This window comes from Excalfactoria chinensis, chromosome Z (genome assembly GCF_039878825.1).
Source record: "Excalfactoria chinensis isolate bCotChi1 chromosome Z, bCotChi1.hap2, whole genome shotgun sequence".
Classification (NCBI taxonomy): domain Eukaryota; kingdom Metazoa; phylum Chordata; class Aves; order Galliformes; family Phasianidae; genus Excalfactoria; species Excalfactoria chinensis.
Window position 1 is genome coordinate 56,122,087 of NC_092857.1, and position 26,909 is coordinate 56,148,995.

Below are 26,909 nucleotides of genomic sequence, written 5' to 3' on the forward strand. Positions count from 1 at the left end.
CAGTGGATTTTTGCTTTCTTGTCTTTCCAAGTAAAGGATAACCAAAAACATGAACGTTACAAATTTACAAATTGCTTCTTTCTTGGTTAATCCTTATAAGAATGAATGTTTTGTTCCATCCCATGCTTGATATTATTTTGTACATCATTCATTCTATATTTTGTACATCATTCATTCTATAGAAAAACAGTGTTGTCATACATGAAAATCTTGCACTGTTACTCATGCATAGAAAATTGATGAGGTTAGAACATACCTATAACTGTATATCTAACTGTAACTGTGCATGCATGAGTGTGTGTGTGTGTGTGTGTGTGTGTGTGTGTGTGCCCTTTTCACTTTTCAAGAATATTTTCGCATTTTTGTAAGCAGCTTGGGCTTTTTTTTTTTTTTTTTTTTTTTTTTTTTTTTTTGCCTTCAAATAAAATAGATCTAGAAGGGAGACATAATCACCGTATGTATTTTGAAAACATTTCAATATTCTCCTGAAAGGACTTTATGTATTCAATCCATTCTTTCCTCAAATTATTCAGAGCATAAAATGCATGAGAGTCTGTGTTGATTCTCTCTGGAAACTGAAGACTGCAGTATTACTGACTGTCCGGTGAGAGAATCTTCCAAGTATGGTTACTCTACTTTTGTATTCTCCCCATAGAATCATATATCTAAAACACATGAAATGTGGAGATTGAAGTACTACATGTAGTCACCACACAGGTTATCTTATTTCCATGTGATTGCAATGTATGTTATGGCCTCATAATGTACATCTAGAATAGCTAGCATTTCTTGAACAGTCCTTCCAGGTGTTGTTTTTGCATGCCAGATAATTGTAAATGTAACCAGAAAGTCTTTAAGAGAGAGATTATCACCTATGAAATCATGCTACTGCACTTTGCTTTACTCTCACACGTATGTGGTTGCATTAGCTATAGCTCTAAGAAAACATTCAACTACTCTGTAACTGACAGGAAACCTAGATTGTGTTTTCACAAAGCTTACTTATTTGTGTACAGAATGAGATTGTAGCTGCAAACTGCATTCATATGGGCATTAAGGCTGTTGTACAGCAGTACCATCATTCAGAGGCATCATTTGACTCCAGCAACCTTTCCCCAAAGAAACAAAGGGCTGCTGTTTAATTAATACTGACAATATGCAGATATATATATATCATTACTGAATAAATGGCTTCACATTTACAGTTTCTGTGATCACAACAGCAGGCTTCTGACTAGTAAACATAGAGCCAGACGTCATCAGGATAATTGCTCCAAGTAGGCTTTTTTGCTTGTAATCTTTTTCAGTCTGTGGAACTGTTACATAAAGACATCTCATTTAGGCAGGCCTTAAATAAAGACAGTGGGTCAGTACATGTTGAAAATGTAATGCTAAGGCTCATAACGAAACACATGCTTTAATTTTTATGGAATAAGAAAAAAACTGAAAGTGATAACAATCCTAAAAGCTGAAAAAAAAAAGAGAAAACGTGTTCACTGCATTCTCAGATGGTGGAGTCGTTGTGAAATTGGTCTTATTTTTGCAATTCAAATACATTATAAACCCTTTCTACTTCCTCTGTCAGTTAGGCAAGAATAAGTCAGTACCTGAAATTAAATACACTGAAATCCAAGTTTTGGTGAATATAATGTAGTACTTGTGTATACAAGAATGTGTTTTTATGTGCTAGTATTCATACAACTATAGTGCAAATTTGTGCATTTCATTTCTATGGCAGAGCACCCTTGGTCAGAAGCTGAGCACCATAAACAATTCTAAGGTCACCTTTGCACAAAATGTGTCAGTCCAAAGCAGAAAATATAGAGAATTTATAATATTGCTGCTTAAAATCAGATACTTCTCTGTACAAAAACACTGTATACGTTCTCCTGTGTCTGTTTTCTGGCAAGAGGCTGCCAACATAAAAAATACACCTTACGATTCAAATTAGAGGTTTTTCGTGGACCTTTCTTGAACATGTTCTGCACAGCTTTTGCACTATGGCAGATTGTTCAATTAGCGTTCTCCCATTTTCCTTAAAGGATTAGCATTTAAGGCATAAGCTGACAGCATCATACGGGTGATGGATAGCTAAATGTAGCATACATGTGTAAAGCAAAACGTCACACTGAGTCTATGAACAGCATACCCTTCTGCAGATGAGTCATTACAACTAAAATAACAGTAGCCTCATGACTAACAAACTTCTCAACTATTTCCCAGTAAATATGTACAAATGTTGGTGTCAGAAATACCTGAGAACTGCTTTCAGTGTATCAATTCTTTTCAAGTGCACTCAACCATGAAAACATACAAATTCACTCACAGTTAAGTAGAAATATTTATAGGTACACATTTATCTGTCTCCAGTTGTGAGTATGCACAGAATGATTAATGCAAACATGTAAAACATTTCCAGTCTCATTTATATTGATATTAACTGTCAATATAAAATTAACAAAAACTTTCAAGTGCATTCTTCTCAGCATTGTTGCTTTTGCAGTACATATTCAGGTATGCATGTTTACACAGCTTTTAGCATGTCTTTCTTTTAAAGCCTGCCTGAAAAAGGCCACATTGCTGGGATGTAGTTCTGAAAGATACCTTATAGAGATGTCCTCCAGGTTTGGGCTAACCTTCCTCTGGCTTATGGAGTAAGTGAAGTCAATCCTTAAGAGACCTCCAATTACACGATTCCCATTTTCTTCAACAGGAATTGGATATTCAAAGCACCTTTAATTATGGAGCCTGGCTAAGGGCATCCTGCTCGTGTGGTCATTCACCCAGGAGGATTAGCAAAGGAAATGCTTTGGGTAGGGGAGGTGTGATATCATATTAAATTGTTGTTTCCAAAGTATCTTTCCAGCAGAACAATGAAACGCCAGTGGATCACAAGCGCAGCAGGACCAGCATTGGGAATTGGCACTGGTTTCAGAAAGCCAGATGAAGAGAACTGCAGTAGGATCTGTTTGGAGGATGCTGGCAATACTGTTAGCCTGTCAGACCTCTCAGTCCCTTCCCTCTGCAGCCTCCCCATTCTACCTGCTGCTCATGCTATGCAAAATACCATCATGAATATGGATAATTATGCAGAATCGTGGTAATTTTTCAGAGTTATCCAGCATGATGTTTATAGGACAGCTGCATGCATCAGTTTAAACAAGAGTGACGAATATCCTTTTCATTTCTATAGCATGTTTTATATTTCCTTGGCATCTTTGGGGAGCAGGATGAAATGGTAGGAATTTGAACAAAATGTTTTAAAGAAACACAACTTTACTAGCATGCTTCTTGATAAAGTTTTTGGTTTTCAAGGTATTTCTTGTATGTGTGCATACACCTAAGTTGGTCTTACTTCTATGTCACTTATATACAAGAAAAAATAGAAGTTTCTGTATATGTTTTACATTTTATTATGTTAACTATGGATAATAACTAAAAGGTTTATTTTCTTGGAATAGCTTCTGAAAATGAGTTTGATCTGTCTAACTACCTCAGCAAATGGTTCACCTACCTGATAGAATGATTTAGCAAGCTTCTCTTGTTCTTATTTTTAGCACAAACTAGAGACAAAGAGATTAAACGATGTGCAGTTAACTATGGCATACTGCAATCATGTTTCAGATCTGTTGCATGTCCCTGAAACTTGAATACATTCTTTCTTGAAGAAATTAATTTGGATCTAACCTAAAAATTCCTTTTTGTAGTAATTACCATGTATGATCATTTTGTTCTTCACATTTTAAGTAGATAGCATATCCACTGGTCCTTCAAATTCATGTTGTGATTTCATTTGAAATCATTCAAGTTGCTTGCAGATGGAGGGGAAGTGCTCTCTGAGGCCTCACATACCAGTGGTATTCTCTACACACAAGTATGCAATAGTAAGACTGAGAAGACTCACTTTTTACAAACAAACAAAAACAAACCTTGTAAAATTGCCTGCTGTATCTCAGATAATTACTGCATATTACCGTAGAGCTAATTACTTTGGGGAAAAAAAAAAAAAAAAAAGAGTATTTATATTATATTTACAGGACAAACCATGCAGCATCAGTACTATATGAATCCTTCTGCCTTAACAGAGATAAATGTGCTGCTATGTGACTAAATAATATATATATATATATTGCAGGTCAAATTAAAGAAAGCACAGCACTTCAGTTTCAATTATGTACATTCTTAATAGAACTTACTGCTGCTCATAAAATTTAAGAGTGCACTTCATTGTGTCTTAAGTACTTACATACACCACGGCATTTGCATTTAGGAAAAAACAAATAAACAGTATACATATATATATACACATACATATATATATATATATAATTTGTTTAATATATACATAAATACATATATATATATATAATTAAACAAATGATATATATACATATATCATTTGTTTAATTTTTTAAGATATTTTCTATGGATTTTTTAATGGACATAAACACAATCCTGCCCTTCATCTCTGATGAGAAAGTGGGAGAGGACCTCACTGAAAGTCCTGTCTTCCAGTATTGTACAAGATCTGAAATTTAATTGGGAAAATCAGCCAGAAGGTACTGAAACAATGGAACAAGGGGGAAGTCTTTGCTTTGTGTAATATGGAGCATAATTTACATTTGTTTGTTTCAAGTGACTGCAAAGGTACACATTGCAAACTTGACTGTGGCACACTGCAGACAAAACTTGCAGATGTGTACAAAGGGAGTGAAAAATGCTGTTCCCACATACACAAGCAAGTGTATCTGGAAACATGCACTAGTACATGTGCATCACACCTTCACAAAACAGTACAGCCCCCACATGTGGTATTTTTATAATGGCAGGATTTATAATCTACCAAAGCATTCATGAAGATCAAGGGAGTGACTTAAGATGCTGTTTTCAGAAAACAGAGAGACACAAATGAAGGAATTTACTCTGTTTGCTTTGAGTATATAATTCATTTCTGGCAGATAGCAAGGTGTACCTGCCCTGCCTCATCCTCACCAAAATCCAAGCTTGGAGGCCTTGTGTGCAAACCAAGAGCTTTCCCAAGAGGTTCTCTGACCAAAGCAATCACAAGAGCTCAATTATCTGACTAATGAAAATTATCACAAGCTCATATGAATAAAATTTAGTAAGAAAAATGACATCAGCAAGGGCTCTGTCCTACATGCATTTTTTAATGATACTCTACCCTTTTCACAAGGCCATCCTTTGAGCTGTATGTGTCCTCTGCTCTTAGTGCTCAGAACAAGCTCAGTTTTAAAATCTGAGATTCAGGAATCATGTTTAAGGGGATACACCTGCTCCTGCAAGCCCTTTTGCAGCTCACAGGCAGGCTGTGACCAAATTGCTGAAGGAGCAGTTCTGAGAGCAGCACCTCAAGAAACTCTAATGTGTTCCTTTAAACTAGTGATGAGTCAAGGCATTGTGCTAGCTCTCATTCAAAGAGAAGGCTCCTTTTCATTAAGATTTTATTAAAATGTGGGGTTCTGAGTTTTTATCACTACCACCTATTAGGACTTGGATTCTAGGCATAACCAAAACTGGTAATGAAAAATGAGATGTTACATCCTAAATTCACTAGGTACCTACTCCTATGTAACAGATGCTTGCATTTTTCATGCTGCTTAGAAAATACTAATTGATGCATACAGCAGTTGGAAAAATGCATCTCCCATACAAATTCGTTCTTATACGTTTGTATATAGATTTTCAAGGGTTGTTTTAATTTGCTTTAAATAACATATCTAATGCAACTTATGGAAGGCAAAGTTCTAAAATTAAAGGGGTACCTTCCACAAATTCTGTGCAGTGGTTATGATAGAGAGTTCCTTTTGCATTGCTAAGAAGCTGAACACAATAATTTGATGGCAAGCTTTTCCCTGTTACTCACATAAGCTAATCTCATAAGCAATGGTATTTATTTACAGTTGCTGCTGTTAGTGTCAAAGACTTTTGTCTACAAGAGGAAGGTAGTTTCCTCCTAGAGTTCTGCAAGCCAAACAGCTGCCAGAGCTCAGCCCTGCACAGAGAGTTCACTTGCTGATTGCTGCCAGCACCCAAATGATGGCCAGGGGCTTCCTGTCCTGCTGCCCCACGAGGTCCCAGCTGCTGCTGGTAGGCAGCCGTAGCACGGGGAAATGCACCCGTAATAGCGCCCTGTAAATTAACTTGACATTTGATGTAGGGCGGGGTGAGGGGGACTAAGAGCTTACAAAAGATGTCAAAAACAAAAGCCACTTGAGACCTGCATGACATACAGTGTGGGCTTCAGGGAGCTACAGGGTGGTTATTGCTCTGTGAGCAGTGCGCAGACCGAACCGTCTTTGTTAAGACAATTCAGTCACTCTTTGTTGAAGCCACAGAATCCATCAGATAAACAAAAATACATCACCATTTTCCCAGAAGAGCTACCACAACACCAAAAGAACCAAATGCTACCACCAATGTGCACTGCCTGCTATGGGCTTGGCTTTGTTTCTTGTCTTGGAAATTACAATCCTTAAAAATCTGTCTGTATAGAAAGATAAATTGAAACTACTAATATTCTGCTATGGATTTTAAAGTGTGGTGCACAACTAAATTACAAATAGTTTAAGTATTTTGTGTACCAGGTTAAGTGTGTGAGATATACAATCAGTGCTATGTCTTCAAAATATTGTTAAGCGTTTCATTTCTCCTTGCACCTGAAGCTAGGAATATTTTTTTCCTTTTTCCTTTTTCACTGTCGTTGCTAAAAAGTACTTGAATCAAGGAGGAAATATTGACTGAGTCTCTGAGTCAGCTTGCAATAGAGTGCAATAGGGCTCAGAGGGACACAGCATCTTAAAGGTATTAGACATGCAGGAATGTTATTATGCTTTATTGTGTCTGCCTGTCCCCACCTTGCTTCCTTTCTCCCACCTCTCTCTTCCTCCTCCCTCTCCTCTCTGTCTTCCACACACATACATGGATACACGCTTACATACATACATATATTCATATGTACGCTTGCACACACACTCCCCCTCTGCAGCACAGACAACACTACATCTTGTTGATGATGTCTGGCCTTATGCTTTTACTAGCAACTTGTACCAGTAAAATGCATAATCGCAACGTCCCTCCTCCTTGATATTCGTGGATTTATCTACAAGTCCCCACATTCTACTTTTTTTCCTGTTTCTGTGGTTTACATTTCTGGCCTGCACATATTCTCGTGGGAATTTCAAATCAGAAGCAAGATAGAACTGGAAAATATTCTGTAGGGCAGCCTGCATCTCCATCATTTAGTGGTCGGGTTTGTGTGTGATTTTTCATCAAAAAAGTCAGTTTTAAGGGTTTTATGGATATATGGAGAGTATTTTGATTGGCTCTGTTCTCCTTCTTAAGGTTCCACTTGTGTAAAATAGCTGTAGTAAAATTAATTGGTGTACACTGATATGCTTGCTTATATGTAAATCCACTGGGAATGACAAAGTTGATAAGTTTTTGTCAGATTAAGCCCCATGTTCTGACATTGGCAGCGCTAAGATTCTGCACAAAAGAGTTAAAATGCTAAAGAGTGATTCATTTTAGTGTTCCTTTCGGTAGCAACTAAAGAAAGGATTTAACTGGTTCAAAAGGAAGTCATTCATACCGAGCTATTTTTCACAACGGCCTTTCATTAGCACATTTTACAGTTGCCAAGTGGACATTTCCATTCTGTAAACAGAAGGATACACTGTATTTCATTAATGATGTATTTCCCAAATATTTACAGACAAGGGCTTTCTCCTGCAAGATCTCACACACTTACCTGAATAAACCTCTTTTTATTAGAGGATTGGTCATGCAAGCTATTTGTTATAAGTGAATTGGTGAATTAGGCTCTAAAATTGAAAAATGGTCTCAATATGAATTAATTTACTACTGTGGTGTATTTTTCTCTTTTTTCTTTCCTTTTTAATTTTTTTTTTTAATTTCCTCTCCTTGTGAACAAATAATTTACAATTAATTACTTTCTAGCAGTTGATATTAATTTTAGAAAGCCACAATGATTAAAAAATAAACAACTCACAATATATACTTTTCAAGTAATATCTACATTTTTACCTATTTTTAATTTGAAGCGAGGAGATATTCTCTATAATTTTACCATAAGTAATATACTGTTGCTCCTAACACAAGCGGGGACTCCAGGATATTTAATGAGAATAACATCACTCATAATGTTCAAAATTACAGTTAACTTACAGTCAGAAGCAAGATAATTCACATTAACATTCTTCTGTCTGGGGTCTGAGGTTTTGTTTTCTCCTGTAAGTAAGCATAGTGTTTTTGCAAGGCATTGCCTCAGTAGTAAAGCAATTTAGAGTACAGGATATTTTTAGACTACATTCATTTAAAGGAGGGGGAGGGAAAGGCCGTGCAGTAGGATATACATGTATTTGTAATTCATATTGTTGCTCTGCTTCTGTTGTACTCTGAGCTTCCATCATGTCTAAGATGGGGAGCTGGCATCCAGACAGTGCAGCAGGGCAAGAAAAAAGCCCTCATTGCAAATACAAATAACCGGGCTTCTACCTCTCCTCTGTTATCCCTACTAATTATCACCAGGCTTCTATTGTTTAAAAAATAAAGGTAAAAAGCTGTAGGGTGGGACAGTGTATCTGGGCAGTCTGCTAAGTAATGTTATTAATCCTTTGGGTCCAAAACAGAATCCTTTTCATTGTGGTCTTTCAAAAGCCTCAGTCTACATTTCAAAAAGATGACAGAAAAATGAACTTGAATGTGTAAGCATTAAACATTTAAATTCTCTACTCCTTGGTTTTTATACTGATAGCCATATTTTACATCTTCCCATCCCCCACTCTACTTCTGCTGATTTCAGTTCATTTGCATGGCCTCATTATGCATATAGCCTTTGTTCTGATGCGGAGTACAGAAGGGTGACAAAGCAAAACCTAGAGACAGAGACCTTTCCTTTTTCTCTTCCTTAGAATTTTTCCAACCACCAGAGATTAAAATTTCATTTACCGACATAATTCAGTCTCAAATCAGATGTATGTTCTTGCTTATAAAATAATAACAAACTTATTACTAAGAAATAAAATAAAATGAAAAGCTGATGTCTAAACTGCCACACAAAATCTTTGGCATTAATGATACATTTGGGTCTTCATTTTTTAACAGGATAAATAAACAGACTGGTGATATGTAACAATTACAAAGTAACTTTTTTTTCTGTGAGAGATCTTTTATATGTATAGCTATATAGCTATATTAATTTTCATAATAAGGTGTTATAAAATACATTACGGAATGTGGACAATAAGGATCGATATGGACAGTTAACCTTCCTTTCCAAAAATTCGCACTTTCCTTGCATCTCAAAACAAAGAAACAACATCCCACAAGCATGTTATATTCATTTCAGATTTTTCTTATACTGTAACAAACATATTTTGATGGCATGGAAATTCGAGACTGATTCATCCAGTTTAATTCACTTGTTTCAGTGGATCTGCCCACCAGAGGGGAGATTTCAGTGTCAGTTCCTTAGTTTTAGTCCAGAAGCAGCTGGTGTAGTTCTTAATGTGACACCCATAGAAGGGCATGGTCAAATCCCATTGACTGCAACTGGGACACAACTGTACTCCTCCAGCCTGTCTACAGAGGAGGTGCTCCAGCCTTCAATCACCCTAGTGGCCCTCCCTGTGAACCTGTTCCAACAGCTCTATGGCCTTCTTGTGCTGGAGATCCTGGGTCTGGATGCAGTACTGCATATGAAGCCCCATGAGTGCAGAGCAGAGGTGACAGTCACCTCTCTGTCACTACTGGCTACCACTCTTTTGATGCAGTCCAGAATACTGTTGATTTTCCAAGCTGCTAATATACGCTGATGGATATGTCTAGCTTTACATCCATCAGAACTGTACAAGTCCTTCTTCTAAGGGCTGCTCTCAAGCCACTCATCAGCCAGGCTGTATCTGTGCTTGAGACTGTCCCAGTTCGGGTTCAGAACGTTGGACTTGGCCTTACTGAACCCCATGAGGGCCCACCTCTAAAGCCTGTCCAGGTATCTCTGAATGGTATCTCTTCCCTCATGCATTTTAATCACAGCTTTCAGCTGTGTGTCATCAGCAGTCTTGCAGATGGTGAACCCAATCCCACTGTCCCTGTCTCCAACAAAGATGTTACAAAAGATGCTTACAAAAGGAAGACACATTTGGCTGTGATTCAGGGAGGCAAAAAAGAGTCCACTCCTTTCTTTTCTACCACACAGGAGACTTCTGCTTATTTTATAGCCCCTGTAGTTTACTGTTTATACATTAACCCCTATAACTACCTTCACAGGTAGAAAATAAACACCCACTTTGCAAGTGAAATTCTCTTGAAGTTGTGTTAACTCCAATCCTGTCCATTTACAGAAGGAAGCCAGGCAGGTTCATAGTGTATTTCAGGGGTGGTGCCAAGCCCACCAAAGAACTGGGAATAGAGCCTGTTACTATTTGCACTGTAGAAGACCACTGAGCTACACATATGTAAGGACAGATCTCCACAATCAGCCTGAGATCTCACTAGCACTTTCACAGAATAAGCACAGGTCTATAGTTAAAAATGTTGAGGAAATCAAGTATTTCATTTAATTTAAATAGGTGAAATGCTGCTTAAGTAAAGTAAGAAGTTGTTAATGTGTTACAGAATAATGTATTCTTTAAGCACACACATCAGAACAATGTAAGTCATTAATTTACTCCTAGAAGAGGCCACCAAAAATTAGAGGGGGATGTGCCTATATGCATATATGTATTTTTTTAATTTACATGTGTAATGCCTATTAAATAATGGGAACTGTATATATGCACTGTGATGAACTTTAGCTTGGAAACAAGAATGAAACAGACAGTTGTTAGAAAATGCAGCAGCATTTGTCTTTAAGAGAAGTTAAGAAAGCATAATTCTCACAAGTGAGTAGTAGCACATAAGGCTTTATTTGACTTTGTATTAATGATTTTTTGATAGTTTTATGAAGTACATGATAAAGTTGCAAAAAAAGCTTTGTTCAAGCTTTTTTCTTAATATATATATATTAATATAATAATAATAATATAATTAAATATATTTCTTCATATATATTTACATATTTTATATATGTATATATATGTATATATATATATTTGCCATCTGTGTTTCTGGTAAGGAGTTTTTGCTGTTAGAACCTGGATTTTCAGCACATGATTTACAGAGCTCCCACTGAAATCAAGACAAACTTCTGAAGTTTCTGAACACAGAGGATTTGTGTCATTTGCAGTATGTTTCAGGATCTTTAAATATGTTTTTGACAATCATTTGAATGCCTTTCTGGAGGTTTTCAATGAATAATAGAAAATATGAAGGGTATTCCCACTCCCAGAAAAGGAAAAAAAAAAAAAAAAAAAGTGTAATCTACCCATAATATTATTAAAATCATACTGACTTGGAATCATTGAAATTATTGCAGAAATGGTATTTTGTTTTGCACTAAAGACATATTAACAACCATTCATCATAGAACACCATTGTCAACACAATCAATTTTTTTTAGAAGTAGTCTTACAGGAGAAACAGTTAGTGAAAGTCATTGCATAATAATTAATATCCTCAATTAATATCTACCCAGGTTGTCACCCGAAGTGATGAGGGCATACATAATTGACGCAACCTTAAGGAAGCAGAATGAGGCAGATATACCTCAGACCTGAGTACATTTTCTCCTGCTTTTGAGCTACAATCATTTAAAGAAAATGTTACAAAAGAACATTCACCAGCAAGCAAATTAGTTTTCATGCATATCACTTGGCAAATCATACTTGACTTACTTATGTGTACAAGTCCCAGTAGGGCTGCTTCCGCCCTCGTTTTAGATCAGGCTCATCCTGATGCAAAATGATTGCAACTGAAACCTCCTCTGGTGTGCTTCAGGTTAAAGGAAAGCAGGATTTCAGTGCTGCTGTATTTGCTGTTATGCTGCGCTGGTGGGTAAACAACTACCTAGCAATTCTTCACAATGACCTCAAGAAGATGCTTTATGGTAGCAGAATTCTGAGCTACCACTATTAGTAGATCTGTCCACCTCCTAGGGAAGCTTTTGTTCTGCTGAATAAATACTCCTCAGAGAGAAATGTGTGGTTGCCATGCCTTGTGGAGTGATGTCCCAGGGGTTACCCATTCTCCTTCTTCTTTTGGCTGCAGGCATACAGAACGTTTGCGAGGCTTGACACCATCAGTGCATAGTCAGCTAGACATACATCACTTTGGATTTCTTGCAATTCAGTGGAATTACCTCAGAGTGGTAGAGGAGACCTCATGCTGTTCTAATTCCAGGAATTATTCCAAACTGACATCTCGTTCATTCTCCTCAGGAAGATAAGTCACTATCCATGCACTGCTCTGAAACACAGAATTATTAAGTACATTAGGAAAGGATGCTTGTTACAAAGCACACTCATTATTTCTTGCTTAAGTAAAACTTTAATGAACAATTCCTTTTCTCTTTTATTCTTTGTGAAGTAGAATGATGCAGGTATGTGCTCATTTACTAAGAGACTCTTTCAGTTTATAGATAGTAGGACACAAAAATAATTATACATTAATGTTTCAGATATTTTGCTCTTTAACATTATTGTCATAAAGAAATAATAAAATTGTTTATTTGAGAGTAAAAGTACAGCTGAAGTAGCAATATGAAGTGCCTCAAGTATAGGAACAACACTGGAAAAGCTCCAGTTTTAATACCAGCTCTGCTATCTTGTACTTGACCTCCAGTAAAATCTTCACCCTGTCTGTATCTCTACTCCTGGGACATGGAAATAAAAAGATCATTTGCTCTTTGCCACAATGAATGTGAGGCCTACTACCTCAGAGTGAGTACATTGTTTTAAGGCACTGTTATTACTGGAGATTCATGCAAAATCTCTTTACAAAATATATTGATGTCATGGTTTTGCAATTTTGTAATTTTGCTATCAGTATTCCACATCATAACATCATGTTAAGCATAGATAATTTTGACGAATCTGCTGCTCACAGAAAGAAGACTACATGTCCCAGGGAGCACCACGGTCAGTCATATGACCAGGACTATATAATCTCACTTCAGTGCTGGACTCGCTCTCTTGGATTCTGCCAGCCAGGGGGAGTGTGTGGAAACGTTCCAGCCGTTTCGCCTAGAGTTACAGTAGGCCTCTCAGTTTTTGGGACTCACTCTCTCTTATTTTACTTGATTTGGTAGCCTTAATTCCAATTATATTGCATTATATTGTGTTATTCTGTATTCCGATATAGTATTTAGTAAAATAGTGTGCCTCCTTAGATCGTTGCCGCTGTATTTATTTTCTCTTTCCTTGTTTTCTTTTCCTTTTGGGATAGCGGCCCTGCAGGCCGTCTATACCCCTGTCATGGGTGCCAGTAGATTTTAGGGTAACCTGTGACATAATTGATGGAGAATGCGGGCATTTTGCCAGCAAAAGTGGGCATAATTTGGGCAAAAGTGGGCAAAAATTGCAAAACCATGACAATTGACTAGACACAAAATCTACTTAGTCATGAGTGATTTATATGGCAATTTTGCAGGACTGAGCTTCATCCATATAGCTTTGATTTTGTTTTCCAAACAGGTATTATTTTACTAGCTAAAGACCAAATAACCTGAGCCTAAGCAGAATGAACTCTTTTTTATGAACACATAGTTACAAACAACCTAAATATTTTCATACACAGTGAAACTGTCCCCAAAGGTCCTGCTTTCACACCTAGGCTCAGATTTCCTCTATCATTTCCACGAGGTGTGTTTGGCAGCACAGCTCTGACCTGGAACATGCCCAGTTCTCCCTTACACATTGGCTGGCAGCTGACTTGTGCTTCCTACAGCAAGAAAGAGAGAACGCAGCCACCTCCGGTGAAGAACTTTCTCCTAATCTCCAATGTAACCTTTATTCTCCTTTTCTGAATTCATTTACTTTTACCTACTGAAGGTGATAATTAGCTGCTATCACATACACAGAATCAGCACACACACAATGAAAAGGGGGAAAAGACTACTGGCCATGGCCCAGAGCTGAGCGTTAGAAAGACACACAACAGAGACTTATGCAAGAAAATTTAATGTTGTAAAACACTCCTTTCAGAGTTTAGATTGTTGCTCTAAGTGTTATGAGAGAGCCCATTTTGTTCAACACTCATTAAAAATTATGGGGACATAAAATATTGCACTTGAATACTGTCTTACATTCTTTGTATAAGCTGGTAAAACCTAGACTTCCCATATGAGCAATAAGGAGCTACTGTATGTCTGCAGCTAGCATAAGCTGCCATTCTGAAACTGGGACAAAGTTTGGATTGTCTAAAGAACAGAAAGGCAGAGAGACATTTACTGTCCATACCTTTGAGGCAGCAATACTGACAGTTTCAAGACATTCCATGAAGTTAGGTAAAACATGAGTTTTTCTCTGTTTTGAAGACATGTCGGCAAACACACTCCCTATAACCCCCAGATGTTGCTGCCATTCTCAGAAGTAGATTCATTTAAAAATGTGAAAGCATGTAGGAATACAATGTGCCAAGCATAATTCTATAGAAAATACTTCTTAGAAGTGCTTTGGTAATCATTTTAAATACACACTCACTGCTGTTTGATTGTTTGTTTATTCCATTAAAAAACAAACCTTGTCCAAAAACTGCCACACCATTAAGAGCTTCTAATCATTCTGTCTAATTTGCCTATACTTTAGACTGAAGTTACCTGCCTATTGTCTCTGTCTTTCAGCTCATGGCTGCAACACCGGATGTGTTTGTTGCCTGTGTTTGTAGTACTGCCTCAAGAATAAGCATTGTGCATTGCTGGTGCAGCCACGTCAGTGGGTCACCCCCCTGTTGGGCTCAGTACAGTGACTAATGTATGTGTGTGCACAGGGCCAGGGCCCTCAGGGGTTAGTGCAGGACAGAGGTGTGAAACCCATGCAGTTCAGGAATGTGGAGATAGGTCTTACAGGCCTGGGACTTTGTAATGAACTGAAACAGGAGATATTTCAGCTCTTCTTGTAGGAAAATTAATTTGAGAAAAAAAAAGAAAAGAGAAGAGAAGAGAAGAGAAGAGAAGAGAAGAGAAGAGAAGAGAAGAGAAGAGAAGAGAAGAGAAGAGAAGAGAAGAGAAGAGAAGAGAAGAGAAGAGAAGAGAAGAGAAGAGAAGAAAAGAAAAGAAAAGAAAAGAAAAGAAAAGAAAAGAAAAGAAAAGAAAAGAAAAGAAAAGAAAAGAAAAGAAAAGAAAAGAAAAGAATTTTCTCTATTTTACTTCGTTCCCCAGTAGCATTATTGCAAACAATAACACAATAGTTAGACTGCTTACTGTATGATGGGATCTCCTTACTCAAGATAGGAATCTCCTAGCTGTATGTTATGTAGAAAGACAAAGGGTTGCTCAACATAAGTATCCCAAACTATTTCACCCTTTGAAAAGCAGTCTGGAAATGCAGGTTAACTCACAAGCATGATTTTCTGTGATTTGGCTTACACTCCTGCTGTATTTATCCTTCCTGAATAATCCCTATCAGTGCAACCATCTGTGCAGAGCACTTTCTGGTTACAGCCCTCACAAATGTGCTCCACTCTGTTACTCCTGACAAAAAACAGTGATGTCTTTGGGGAAAATGCTTCTCTAGGCTGAGCTGTGAGAGATTCATATGTACAGGGGCTGCTTATTGCCAGCATAGATGTAGCCATCAGGGGAATTCAACAAACAAGCCCTCTGCCTGGCAGTATCTGTGCTTAATGCTATGCATGTGAGTTATGGCAAACTATCCTGAAAGGGTCTCCTGCATGCCTAGCTATTTGCCAAGTGGAAGATGATTTATTTTAGATACACCAGAAGGAACAGAACTGAGTCTTTGTTGAAGTCTTACATTCATTTTGTTTTATTTTCAGCGATTCATATGATGTTATTCCTGCTTTTTAGTCTGATGGCTGGAACTGTATGAACAAGACAGTGGGTCAGTCTGGGTTGATTCTCTTGCCAAGAGAGAGAGAAACTGGAAGTTCTCCATAGACTGACAGATACGTATGCTTAAGAAATTTCAAAGATGGCATTTTATGTGCTCATATGCAAAGTTACACACATATATGTACACATATATACACATCCCAAGAGTGCTATATTTAGTTGGATACATACAAACAGACTTATTAAGCTTACAGGGAATATCTGAGAGGCTGATAACTTTTTAAAGCATGCATAGATGATCCTTTTGTTTTGTATTGCACAAAGAATAGCAAGTCTCCAATAGTCTTTCTTTAGACTGTGAAAATCAATTTCTTGTGAAGTTAGGTTCTTATTACAATTTCAGACTTATTGAAAGCACAGAATAGACAAAACCAATATTTCTCCACACTTTGCCAGGCTTGTTAGAATAAGCACTGATAAAGTTCCTTGACTAAATAATGAAATAATATTAAAAACTTGATTAAGGTGGAAGGCTGTCTTTAAATAACAATTTTAGCTGCCAAACCCCAGCAAGCATGAAATGTGAGCAGCACAGCAATGACAGCAACACCATCCCATGATCAGCACAGGCTGTGCCTTTCAAGACTGTTCTTCCTCCTAGATTCCATGCCAAAACATCCCTTGCATTCACTCCAACTCTTCAAAATGTGTTTTTGAGATGGCTCTGCAAATAACACCTTTGAGCATTCTTGTCACTTGCTGCAACTTCGCTTCTCTACTAACTCCAAACATGTGAAGATAGCGATCTTAAAATCCCCAAGAAAGAAAAAATCTCATCTTCTATTGATCTTATTACTGTTACAGTATTTCTTCTAGAATCAATAATCAGTATTAATGACTAAAAATCTCTTTTCTGTAGGTCCTGCTTCTGTTTATTTCAGCAGGAGGAATGACTTCCTGCAATTTCTGGAAAGTTGGATGACAGTGGACAAAAAAGAAGAGCTCCAATGAAGTTTCACAGAAGAACAAAACAAAAACAATTTGCACTCTTTTTTGCTTCCTGCAGAATGTCACCAAATCACAGCCTGGAGATGAACCACATTTTCATTGTGGGACAGGAGATATTAAAGTTGCCTCATCGATTTTGTGTTCTCTGCTCAGTAGCAAAATATTGCCAGACTGCAAATAGCATTAAGTAGAGGGTTGCATGAATAAAGTTTATAATATATGAAGAGTTTTGTAAAAGAAAGGATTGCACCATGGAAAGCAGATTGGAAACCTGAAAGTTTTAACTTCTAGGCTAGGAAAAGAGCTGTTCAAGGATACAAGGATGTATATTTATCTGTAGATAAACAGAGCACTAATATTTCAAAAAGTAAGTTAAACTGGGCCATGTTAGAGAATGAGATAAGAGAGAGGTGATACAGAAGTTGGTTTTATGCATTGGCATCTGGCATACTTATAAGTGGCATACATATAAGTGAGCACTAATTTAAACATTTAAGTGAGCAGTCAGCTGCCCTGCCTTGCCAGAAATGTGTCTCTGCTGAGAACAAATCCAGGCCTTATTGCTGTATTGGTTAAAAAATAAAAAATAAAACAAAGGTAATAATGGATGGAGTGAAAGAAAGAAATCATCATTCTGTGTGAATATACATAATACTTGGAATCTCTCCTATTTACCCTGTGTTTATATGAATCATGAGGTTAAAATTAATAAGCATTTTGAGTTCAGGAGAACTCACAGTAACCCACACAAATTTTCCAGTCGCAGAGACTGTTCCAAATGTTGACTCATATTTTGCAGTAGTCCACAGGATCCCACAGCTGACAAACCAGCCCTTATTCCAATCTGCTTATGAGGCACAAACTTCAGTCAAAGGTTAACCAAAGTCAAAACCTCACACTCTCTGTGATGCAGTACAAGAGTTTGCAAAAGAATAACCTGTGAAGCACCAAATAAGCCTTACTGAGGGCCTAAATATGAGTAAAGCCATTCTCACAGGAAAATGGTGACTACGTAAAAGTGAAGGGTAGGACCTATCAGATGCAGAAACACAGCCAAGAGGTCTCGTACACAGCCATGTACGAGAAGAAAATAAAAATACTCTGTTATTTAGCACTGTAATTAGCAATACAGAGCATGCATGTGCATGTGCTCTCTGTGGCTATGCCTCATCTTCTTATCAAGAGATGATATCAATATGTTGTGGAATTAGTACATGCAGTCTGGAACAGAGGGAGGACTGTCATTTCAAATTTGCAACAAAGAGATTATAGGAAGTCATCAAACTGCGTGGCTGGGACCTTTGGCAGAAGAGGTTTCTCTGCTCCAGGTACAAGGATATAATCACACCTAAAACTAAGTCAAAAGATGAGAAATTTGATATGGGTTTCATGGAGGTATGAAGAAAGGAGAAAGAAAAATAGTAAAGATGAAAAGTGGTGTGTTTTTTGTCAAGTTTACTTTTAAGTAATTCTGGGGATTTTTGGGGGGATGATTTTTGAGTGAGCTTAAATGCATAAAAACTTAAAAATACAGTGTCAAAAGGACAAAATAATAAAAACAAAATATTATGGATCTTCATTATTTAAATAAATTGTGAAAACGTACCTTTTTTTTTTTTTTTACATTTGCTGCATAGTAGAAGGAAAGAAAGTGTTCTGGTATACAATTAACTGTAAATAAAATTATAACAGGGGCTCTTTTGCCAAACTATTAAGTGATGGTAATTCACAAATGTTGCTCACAGGCTTAGGGAGCCATAGGAGTGCACTGTATGCACAGATCCCTGGCCAGGGATAATAAAGCGCAAGCCTGAGGCAAATAGCAAAAGAGAATTTAGATATCAGTGAAACAAATAAATGCCTTCTTGTAAAATTGAGAGATACGTATGTCAGGTCTAATGAAAAATAAAAACAAGACAAATCCCTAAGGAAATACGGAAGGTAATGGAAGATAGCAAGAGGATTATAAATAAAATAAAAAGAAGGTGGTCTTCATAGAATCATAGAATCATAGAATTACTCAGGTTGGAAAAGACCTTGAAGATCATCAAGTCCAACCGCAGCCTAACCAGTAGCCTATCTCTTAAAAAACAACCACAAAACAATACCACAACAACAAACCTCTTCTAAGTCATATCCCTGAGTACCACATCCAAGCGGCTCTTAAACACATCCAGGGATGGCGATTCAACCACCTCCTTGGGGAGCCCATTCCAGTACCTAACCACCCTTTCTGTAAAGAAGTTCTTTCTAATATCCAACCTAAACTTGCCCTGGCGCAACTTGAGGCCATTTCCCCTCGTCCTGTCACAAGTCAGTAGTGAGAATAGACCTGCCCCACTCTCACTGTAAGAACCTTTCAGGTACTGGAAGACAGCAATAAGGTCTCCCCTCAGCCTCCTCTTCCTCAGACTAAACAGCCCCAGCTTCCTTAGTCTCTCCTCATAGGGCTGATTCTCCAAGCCCTTAACAAGCCTCGTTGCCCTTCTCTGGACCTGCTCCAGTACCTCCATGTCCTTCTTGTGCTGAGGTGCCCAAAACTGGACACAGTACTCGAGGTGAGGCCTCACCAATGCTGAGTACAGGGGCAGGATGACTTCCTTAGTCCTGCTCACCACACCATTCCTGATACAAGCCAGGATGCCATTGGCCTTCTTGGCCACCTGGGCACACTGCTGGCTCATATTCAGCCGACTGTCCATCAGCACACCAAGGTCCCTTTCCGTCTGGGAGCTTTCCAGCCACACCTCCCCAAGCCTGTAGGATTGCCTGGGGTTGTTATGACCAAAATGCAGGACCCGACACTTGGCCCTGTTGAAACTCATTCCATTAACCTTGGCCCATCGATCAAGTCTATCCAGGTCTCTCTGTAGTGCCCTTCTCCCCTCAGGCAGATCAACACTCCCTCCCAGCTTAGTGTCGTCTGCGAACTTACTGAGGGTGCACTCAATCCCCTCATCCAAATCATCAATGAAGATGTTAAACAGAAGCGGCCCAAGCACCGAGTCCTGGGGGACGCCACTTGTGACCGGCCGCCAACTGGATTCCACTCCATTGACCACAACTCTCTGGGCCCGGCCATCCAACCAGTTCTTCACCCAGCGGAGCGTGCACCCATCCAAACCACGGGCAGCCAGCTTCTCTACCAGAATGTTATGGGGGACAGTGTCAAAGGCCTTACTGAAGTCCAGGTAGACCACGTCGACAGCCTTTCCCTCATCTACTAAGCGGGTCACCTTGTCATAGAATGAAATCAGGTTAGTCAGGCAGGATCTACCATTCATAAACCCATGCTGACTAGGCCCGATCCCATGGCTGACCTTTAGTTCGTCCATGATGATACCTGAGATTATCCTTTCCATAACCTTCCCAGGCACCGAGGTGAGACTGATGGGCCTGTAGCTGCCAGGATCATCTTTCCGGCCCTTTTTGAAGATAGGCGTCACATTTGCCAGTCTCCAATCCACCGGGACATCCCCAGTCAGCCAAGACTGCTGAAAAATTATGGACAGTGGTTTGGCAACCACATCCGCCAACTCCCTCAGAACTCTAGGGTGCAACCCATCCGGCCCCATGGACTTATAAACATTCAGCTTTCTAAGTAGATCCAGGACCATCTCATCACGGATCACGCAAGGCTCTTTTGGTTCCCCCTTCCCGTCTACCAGTGTAGGGGGCTGCGTTCCCAGGGAGTTACAAGCATAACTATTGAAGACCGAGGCAAAGAAGGTATTAAGTACCTCAGCCTTGTCCCGATCCTCAGTGACCAAGTTGCCCTCAGAATCCAACAAGGGATGGGGATTTTCCTTAGCCTTCCTCTTGGTATTGATGTGTTTATAAAAACATTTACTATTCTCCTTAACCTTAGAAGCCAAGCTCAGTTCTAGCTGCGCCTTGGCCTTCCTAATTTTCTCCCTGCACAGCCTCACTACAAACCTGTAATCCTCATAAGTAGCTCCCCCATTCTTCCAGAGACCGTAAACTCTCTTTTTGTTCTTTAGATCAAGCCAAAGGTCTCTGGTCAGCCAGCCCGGCCTCCTCACCCGTCGGCTCATCTTTCGCGATTTTGGGACAGTCAGCTCCTGCGCCTTTAGGACAATTTCCTTGAAGTATTCCCAACCTTCCTGGGCTCCCACACTCTCCAAAGATACTCCCCAGGGGGCCCTCTCAACCATAGTCCTGAGGAGGTTGAAGTCCGCCCTCCGGAAGTCCAAGGTGGCAGTTCTGCTGACTCCCCTCCGTGGTTCGACAAGGATCGAGAAATCTAGCATTTCATGATCACTTTGTCCCAGACGGCCTCCAACCTTTACATCCCTCACCAGACCATCTCTGTTAACAAACAGCAGGTCCAGAGTTTTGTTTCCCCTCGTCGGCTCCTTCACCAACTGTGTCAGGAAGTTATCTCCCACACACTCTAGGAACCTCCGAGACTGTTCCCTGTCTGCTGTATTGTAATCCCAGCAGATGTCTGGGAAGTTGAAATCCCCCACCAGAATGAGGGGGAGTGACCTTGAGACCTCCCCCAATTGCCTATAAAGCATCTCATCCACCTCATCATCCTGGGTAGGTGGCCTGTAGCAAACTCCCACAATAACATCGGTATTGTTGGCCTTGGTTTTTATTCTGATCCATAAGCTTTCAACCCTGTCATCATCATTATTGATTTCCACGCATTCACAATCTTTTTTAACATAGAGAGCTACACCACCACCTTTCCTACCTAGCCTATTTTTTTTAAAAAGTTGGTAGCCCTCAATCACTGCACTCCATGTGTGGGAGTCATTCCACCACGTTTCAGTGACGGCAACTATATCAAAATTTTCTGAACAAACAATGGCCTCCAGCTCCTCTTGTTTATTACCCATGCTGCGTGCATTAGCATAAAGGCACCTGAGCTTGGCCTCCTTGCGATCAGCAGCAGCCCTAATAGCCTTGTGACTACTATTAGGCGTTTCCACAGCCACCAGCTTAACACCAGCCCTCGTGTTTTTCCTACAAGGAGGCAAGTCATCCTCCTCCTTCACCAAGGGCCAAGACCTTAGGGGTTTAGAAGCATACCCCTCTCCTGCAAGCACAGGGACATTGCATGCAGTTTCCATTTTGGTGACCCCAGCTACTGCCCCACCCCCCTTCATAACTAGTTTAAAGCCCTCTGGATGAACCTACCCAATTCTCTCCTTAAGATCCCTTTTGACCGGTGGAACCCAAGGTCAAAAAACCCAAACCCCTGCCGGGCACACCAAGCTCGGAGCCAGGTATTGATCTGTTGGCCCATTATATTGAATCCCTCATTCTTCCCTGAAGCAGGTGGGATAGAGTTGAACACAACTTGTGCTCCCGAACCCTTTACCTGTCGCCCCAAAGCTCTGAAATCCTTTTTCAGAGTCCTCATGGAAGTTCTGCCTACCTCATCACTACCAACTTGGAACATTAATAGGGGATAGTAGTCAGAGGGGTGGACTAGAGAAGGAAGCTTCATCCTTACATCCTTAACCCGGGCATCCGGGAGGCAGCAGACCTCTCTATGTAGAGGGTCTGGCCGACATATTGGCCCTTCTGCTCCCTTCAGCACAGAGTCACCAATAACGATGACCCGTCGTTTTTTCTTTGATGGTGATGTTCTAATGGTGGGTGAGGAATGGATGGACTTGGGGGGCACCACCAACTGAGGAGTACTACCATCATCACCATCCGAGGACCTACTCAGCTTAGGGGGTTCCCTTTTAGGTAGTTCCTCCACCCTCTCTCCACTCACCTCCTGATTGATTTCCAGTGCCTGAAACCTATTGCTCAGGGAGAGTGGTGGACACGGGGCAGGCAGGCAGGGGGGATACCCACGACGGCGAGTTGGAATTCTCTGCCAGCCCTCCTCAGTGGTAGGGATTGTCCTCCTGTGGTAGGGCAGGGGGTCCACCACCTTCCTGGTGTTTTTTCCATACTCCTCACCCTGCTTCTTACTCCCACGTTCTCTGGTGGCCCTTAGCCGCTGCACTTCCTCCCTGAGTTCCACCACCAGGCTTAGCAGCTCGTCCACCTGCTCACATCTCACGCAGGTGGGGGCCCTGCCACCCTCCCCAGGCAGCAACAACTCCAGGCACTCCACACAGCCAGAAACCTGAACTGCGGCATTCCTGGCCTGGCCCTCTGTCTGAGTTGCCACAGTTTTGGAGGAGTAGGATCTCTTCCTGGTGGAGACCATGATTATACTGTAATCCCAAGAACAGCAAGAAGAGCGTAGGAAAAACTAAAGGCTAATACTTACAGCCCCTGCTACTTCAGCCACTACCTATAAGCACAGCTTACTATGAGCAGAGATAGTGACTACCACGCTGGTGTAAGCTGATTCACAGATATTTTTCCATGCAAGATCACAGGAATGTGGTTGTTTTGGGTGGTTCTTTTGCTTTTCTTGTTTGTTGGTTTGTTTTTCCCAAGGAAATGAAGTGAGAATGGGGTTCTTGACCAAATTCCTACCTCTTGTCTTTCCTTCAGCTCAGGATCACTACTTGCACTACTTGCTTGCGCTGCCTTCCTTTCCTCAGATAACCTTTCACAGCAAAGCAGGCTTACCTTCAGGTTCACTGTGCACCTCGGCCTGAAAGCTCTACGGATACTTTCACCAGAGAAGAAAGGATGCTCACACTTCTCCAGTAAGGAGTTTTGGCAGAGCTCATGAAAAAGCACCTGTAAAAACTTGACTAAATAGCAATCAATTTGCAGATGCACTTGGAGATCTAGCCCAGACTGACTGCAAATGCTCTTGCAGTTCGTACAAAGGGATGGTGCCCTGCTAGATCTGTTCTTCACTAACAGTGAAGGACTGGTGAGTGATGTGAAGGTTGGGGAATGTCTTGGGCAGAGCAATCATGCAATTGTAGAATTCTCTATTCTTGGAGATGTCAGAAGGGTGACTGGCAAAACTGCTCTCTTGAACTTCCAGAGGGTGGACTTTGGCTTGTTCAGGACACTTGTTGCAGGGATCTCTTGGGAGTCACTCCTTAGAGTAAAGGGGTCCAGGAAGCCTGGACGCTCCTCAAGGTGGAAGTCTTAAAGACACAAGAACAGGCTGTCCCTGAATGCCATAGGCAGGCAGTAGGGGAAGAAGACCGGTGTGGATGAACCGAGAACTATTGTTAAGACTCTGGAAGAAGAAGAGAGACTATGTCCTCTGGAAGCAGGGACAGGCTACCTGGGGAGATTACAAGGAAGTCACTAAAATATGCAGGGAAGAAGTGAGGAAGGCAAAAGCCCAACTTAAACATACGTTGGCCACTGCAGTAAAAGAGAATAAGAAATTGTTTTACAAATATATCAATGTTAAGAGATGAAAATTTTCATCCTTTAGTTGATGCAGCGGGAAATGTGAGCACTGAGGATAAGAAGAAGGGTCCTTTTCCATCTGGACTGTCACAAGTCCATGGGACCAGACAGGCTCCATCCTGGAGTGCTGAGGGAGCTGGTGGGGCTGATTGCCAAGCCACTCTCTGACATCTACCAGCGCTCCTGGTTATCTGGAGAGGTCCCAGCAAATTGGAGGCTTGACGATCTGACTCCCATCTTCAAGAAGGGCCATAAGGAGGATCTGGGGAACTACAGACCTGTCACCCTGACCTCGGTACCAGGGAAAATCATGGTGCAAATCATCTTGGGTGAGATCACATGGCATATGCATGGCATTCAGGGAATCAGGCCCAGTCAGCATGGGTTCATGAAAAGCAGGTCGTGCTTAACCAATCTCATCTCTTTCTGTGACTGGGTGATCAGATTGTTTGATGAAGGAAAACCTGTTGATGTAGTCTAGCTAGACAGTCTCTCACAGTATTCTCCTGGGGAAACTGGCTGCCTGTAGCCTGGAGAGGTATACGCTTCTTTGGGTAAGGAACTGACTAGAGGGCTGTGCCCAACAGGTAGTAATGGAGTTAAGTCCAGCTGGCAACATGTTACAAGTGGTGTCCCCCATGGGTCAGTACTGGGGTGCATCTTGTTTAATATCTTCACTGATGACCTAGATGAGGGAATTGAGTGTACCCTCAGTAAGTTTGCAGATGACACCAAATTGGGAGGTGGTGCCAATCTGCCTGAGGGTAGGGAGGCCCTTCAGAGGGATCTAGAGAAGCTGGATCACTGGGCTGAGATGAATGGGATGAGGTTCAACAAGGCCAAGTTCCGGATCCTGCACTTTGGCCACAATAACCCCATGCAGTGCTATAGGCTGAGTGGCTGGATGACTGTGAAGAGGAAAGGGACCTGAGGGTGTTGGTCAGTGCTCAACTGAGCATGAGCCAACAGTGTGCCCAGGTGGCCCAGAGGGCCAACGGCACCCTGGCTCGTATTACAAATATTGTGGCCAGCTGTACTCAGCTCTGGTGAGGCCACACCTTGAGTATCGTGTTCAGTTTTGGGCCCTCACTACAAAAAAGACACTGAGGCCCTGGAACATGTCCAGGCAACAAAACTGGTGAGGAGTCAGGAGCACAAGTCTTGTGAGGAGCGGCTCAAGGAGCTGGGATTGTTTAGACTGGAGGAGGAGATTCAAGACGTCATTGCACGCTACAGCTTCCTTAAGCTGATAAGGAAGTGTTTGGCCTCTTCTCCCAGGCAACAAACAGGACCCGAGGAAATGGCCACAAGTTGTACTAGAGGAGGTTTAGATTAGACATAAGGAAAATCTTTTTCTCTCAGAGAGTGGCCAGGCACTGGAATGGCTGCCCAGGGAGGTGGTGGAGTCACCATCCCTGGCAGTGTTCAAGAGGCATCTGGATAAGGAGCTACGAGTGGCTCAGTGGTATGAAGTGCTGCTTGCGGCACCGAAGGGCCCGGGTTCGAATCCCCCCTGTGGCGCAGGGGGTAGAAGTGCCGCTTCGCTACACAGGGGGCTCGAAACCCGGGAGTTGGACTCGATGATCTCTAAGGTCCCTTCCAACTCGCACGATACTATGATATGATATGATATGATGATACGAGATATGGTTTAGTGCTTGTGGTAGCAATGGTAATGGGAAGACAGTTGGACTAGATGATCTTGTAGGTCCTTTCCAAACTTATGATTCTACGAAAAGGCCTTTTCATCACAAGACTTCAGCTTCCAAAGTCATTCTTTGTACTTATTTTTGTAACTGAGCAATATTTGTATGTTATATTCCTGCTATTTTCTCAAGATGCTCACAGTCAGAATGGAGCTCTATTATAATTAATTAGTACTTATTTAATTCCTTGTAGCTCAAGATACATTTGATGTTTAAGTACAAAGTCTAGTGAAAATTACAGAGTTCTTTTGTCTTGTTGGAATTTCATACTGATAGATTATATATATGCATGTGAGTGAGTGTGTATTTTTTTTTTTTTTTTGAGTTATGAAGGATTTAGGTGTTGTGCTTCCAAAGCAAATAACTCCAAAGCAAATAATTCCAAAGCAAATGATTATTTCCCAGTTTTCTGTTATATGACAGGAGGAAAACAAAAACAAAACAAACAAAGAAAAACAAACAAACAAACCCCATATCCATTCAAAATACTATTGCTATATTAACCAAGGCAACGCTACTTTAAGGTACACATTTATGACAGTAGTCCTTTCTGATATGAGAGCAGGGGTATGGGCCTTTTCAGAAAGGGTTTGGTCCAGAAAATGACTCTGACTTCTCCTATGTGCACACTACGTATTGGACTGTCTGTGAGCTCTGAGGTCTGAGATTAACCACAGATGTGTCTAGAGAGGGGCACTGCCAAGGTTGTCATGAAAATTGGAATTTTTTTATTTCTCATTTTTGTTAGAATGTAATCCAGATAACCTACTTGAAAAAAAAAAAATAGTGTTTACTTCTTAATTAATGGAAAATATTGAGCAATAAAAATAGTATTTCTTGAGTCTTAAAATGAGCCCAGCTTGTTCTCAAGCATGAGTTTGCAATTCAAGTCTAATCAAGAAAAGTCAGGAATGACATCCTAAACCAAGTAATGAGATGGCAATAGT

General features: G+C 40.4%; 1 protein-coding gene across 3 annotated transcripts in view; it reads right to left on the reverse strand.

The window, feature by feature from the left end:
• Positions 1-26,909, reverse strand: part of LOC140264340 (uncharacterized) — a 97,183-nt gene that overhangs the window by 37,934 nt on the left and 32,340 nt on the right. For 2 of the 3 annotated variants that reach the window (XR_011906034.1, XM_072360050.1), the window contains one exon: positions 11,147-12,384. Coding sequence is in view for 1 of the 3 variants with exons in the window: in XM_072360050.1 (XP_072216151.1) it covers positions 12,369-12,384 (16 nt within the window). In the remaining 2 variants the exon portion in view is untranslated. Of the gene's footprint in view, positions 1-11,146; positions 12,385-26,909 lie in introns of those variants that run through there. The other variant, XR_011906030.1, reaches the window with a different exon arrangement.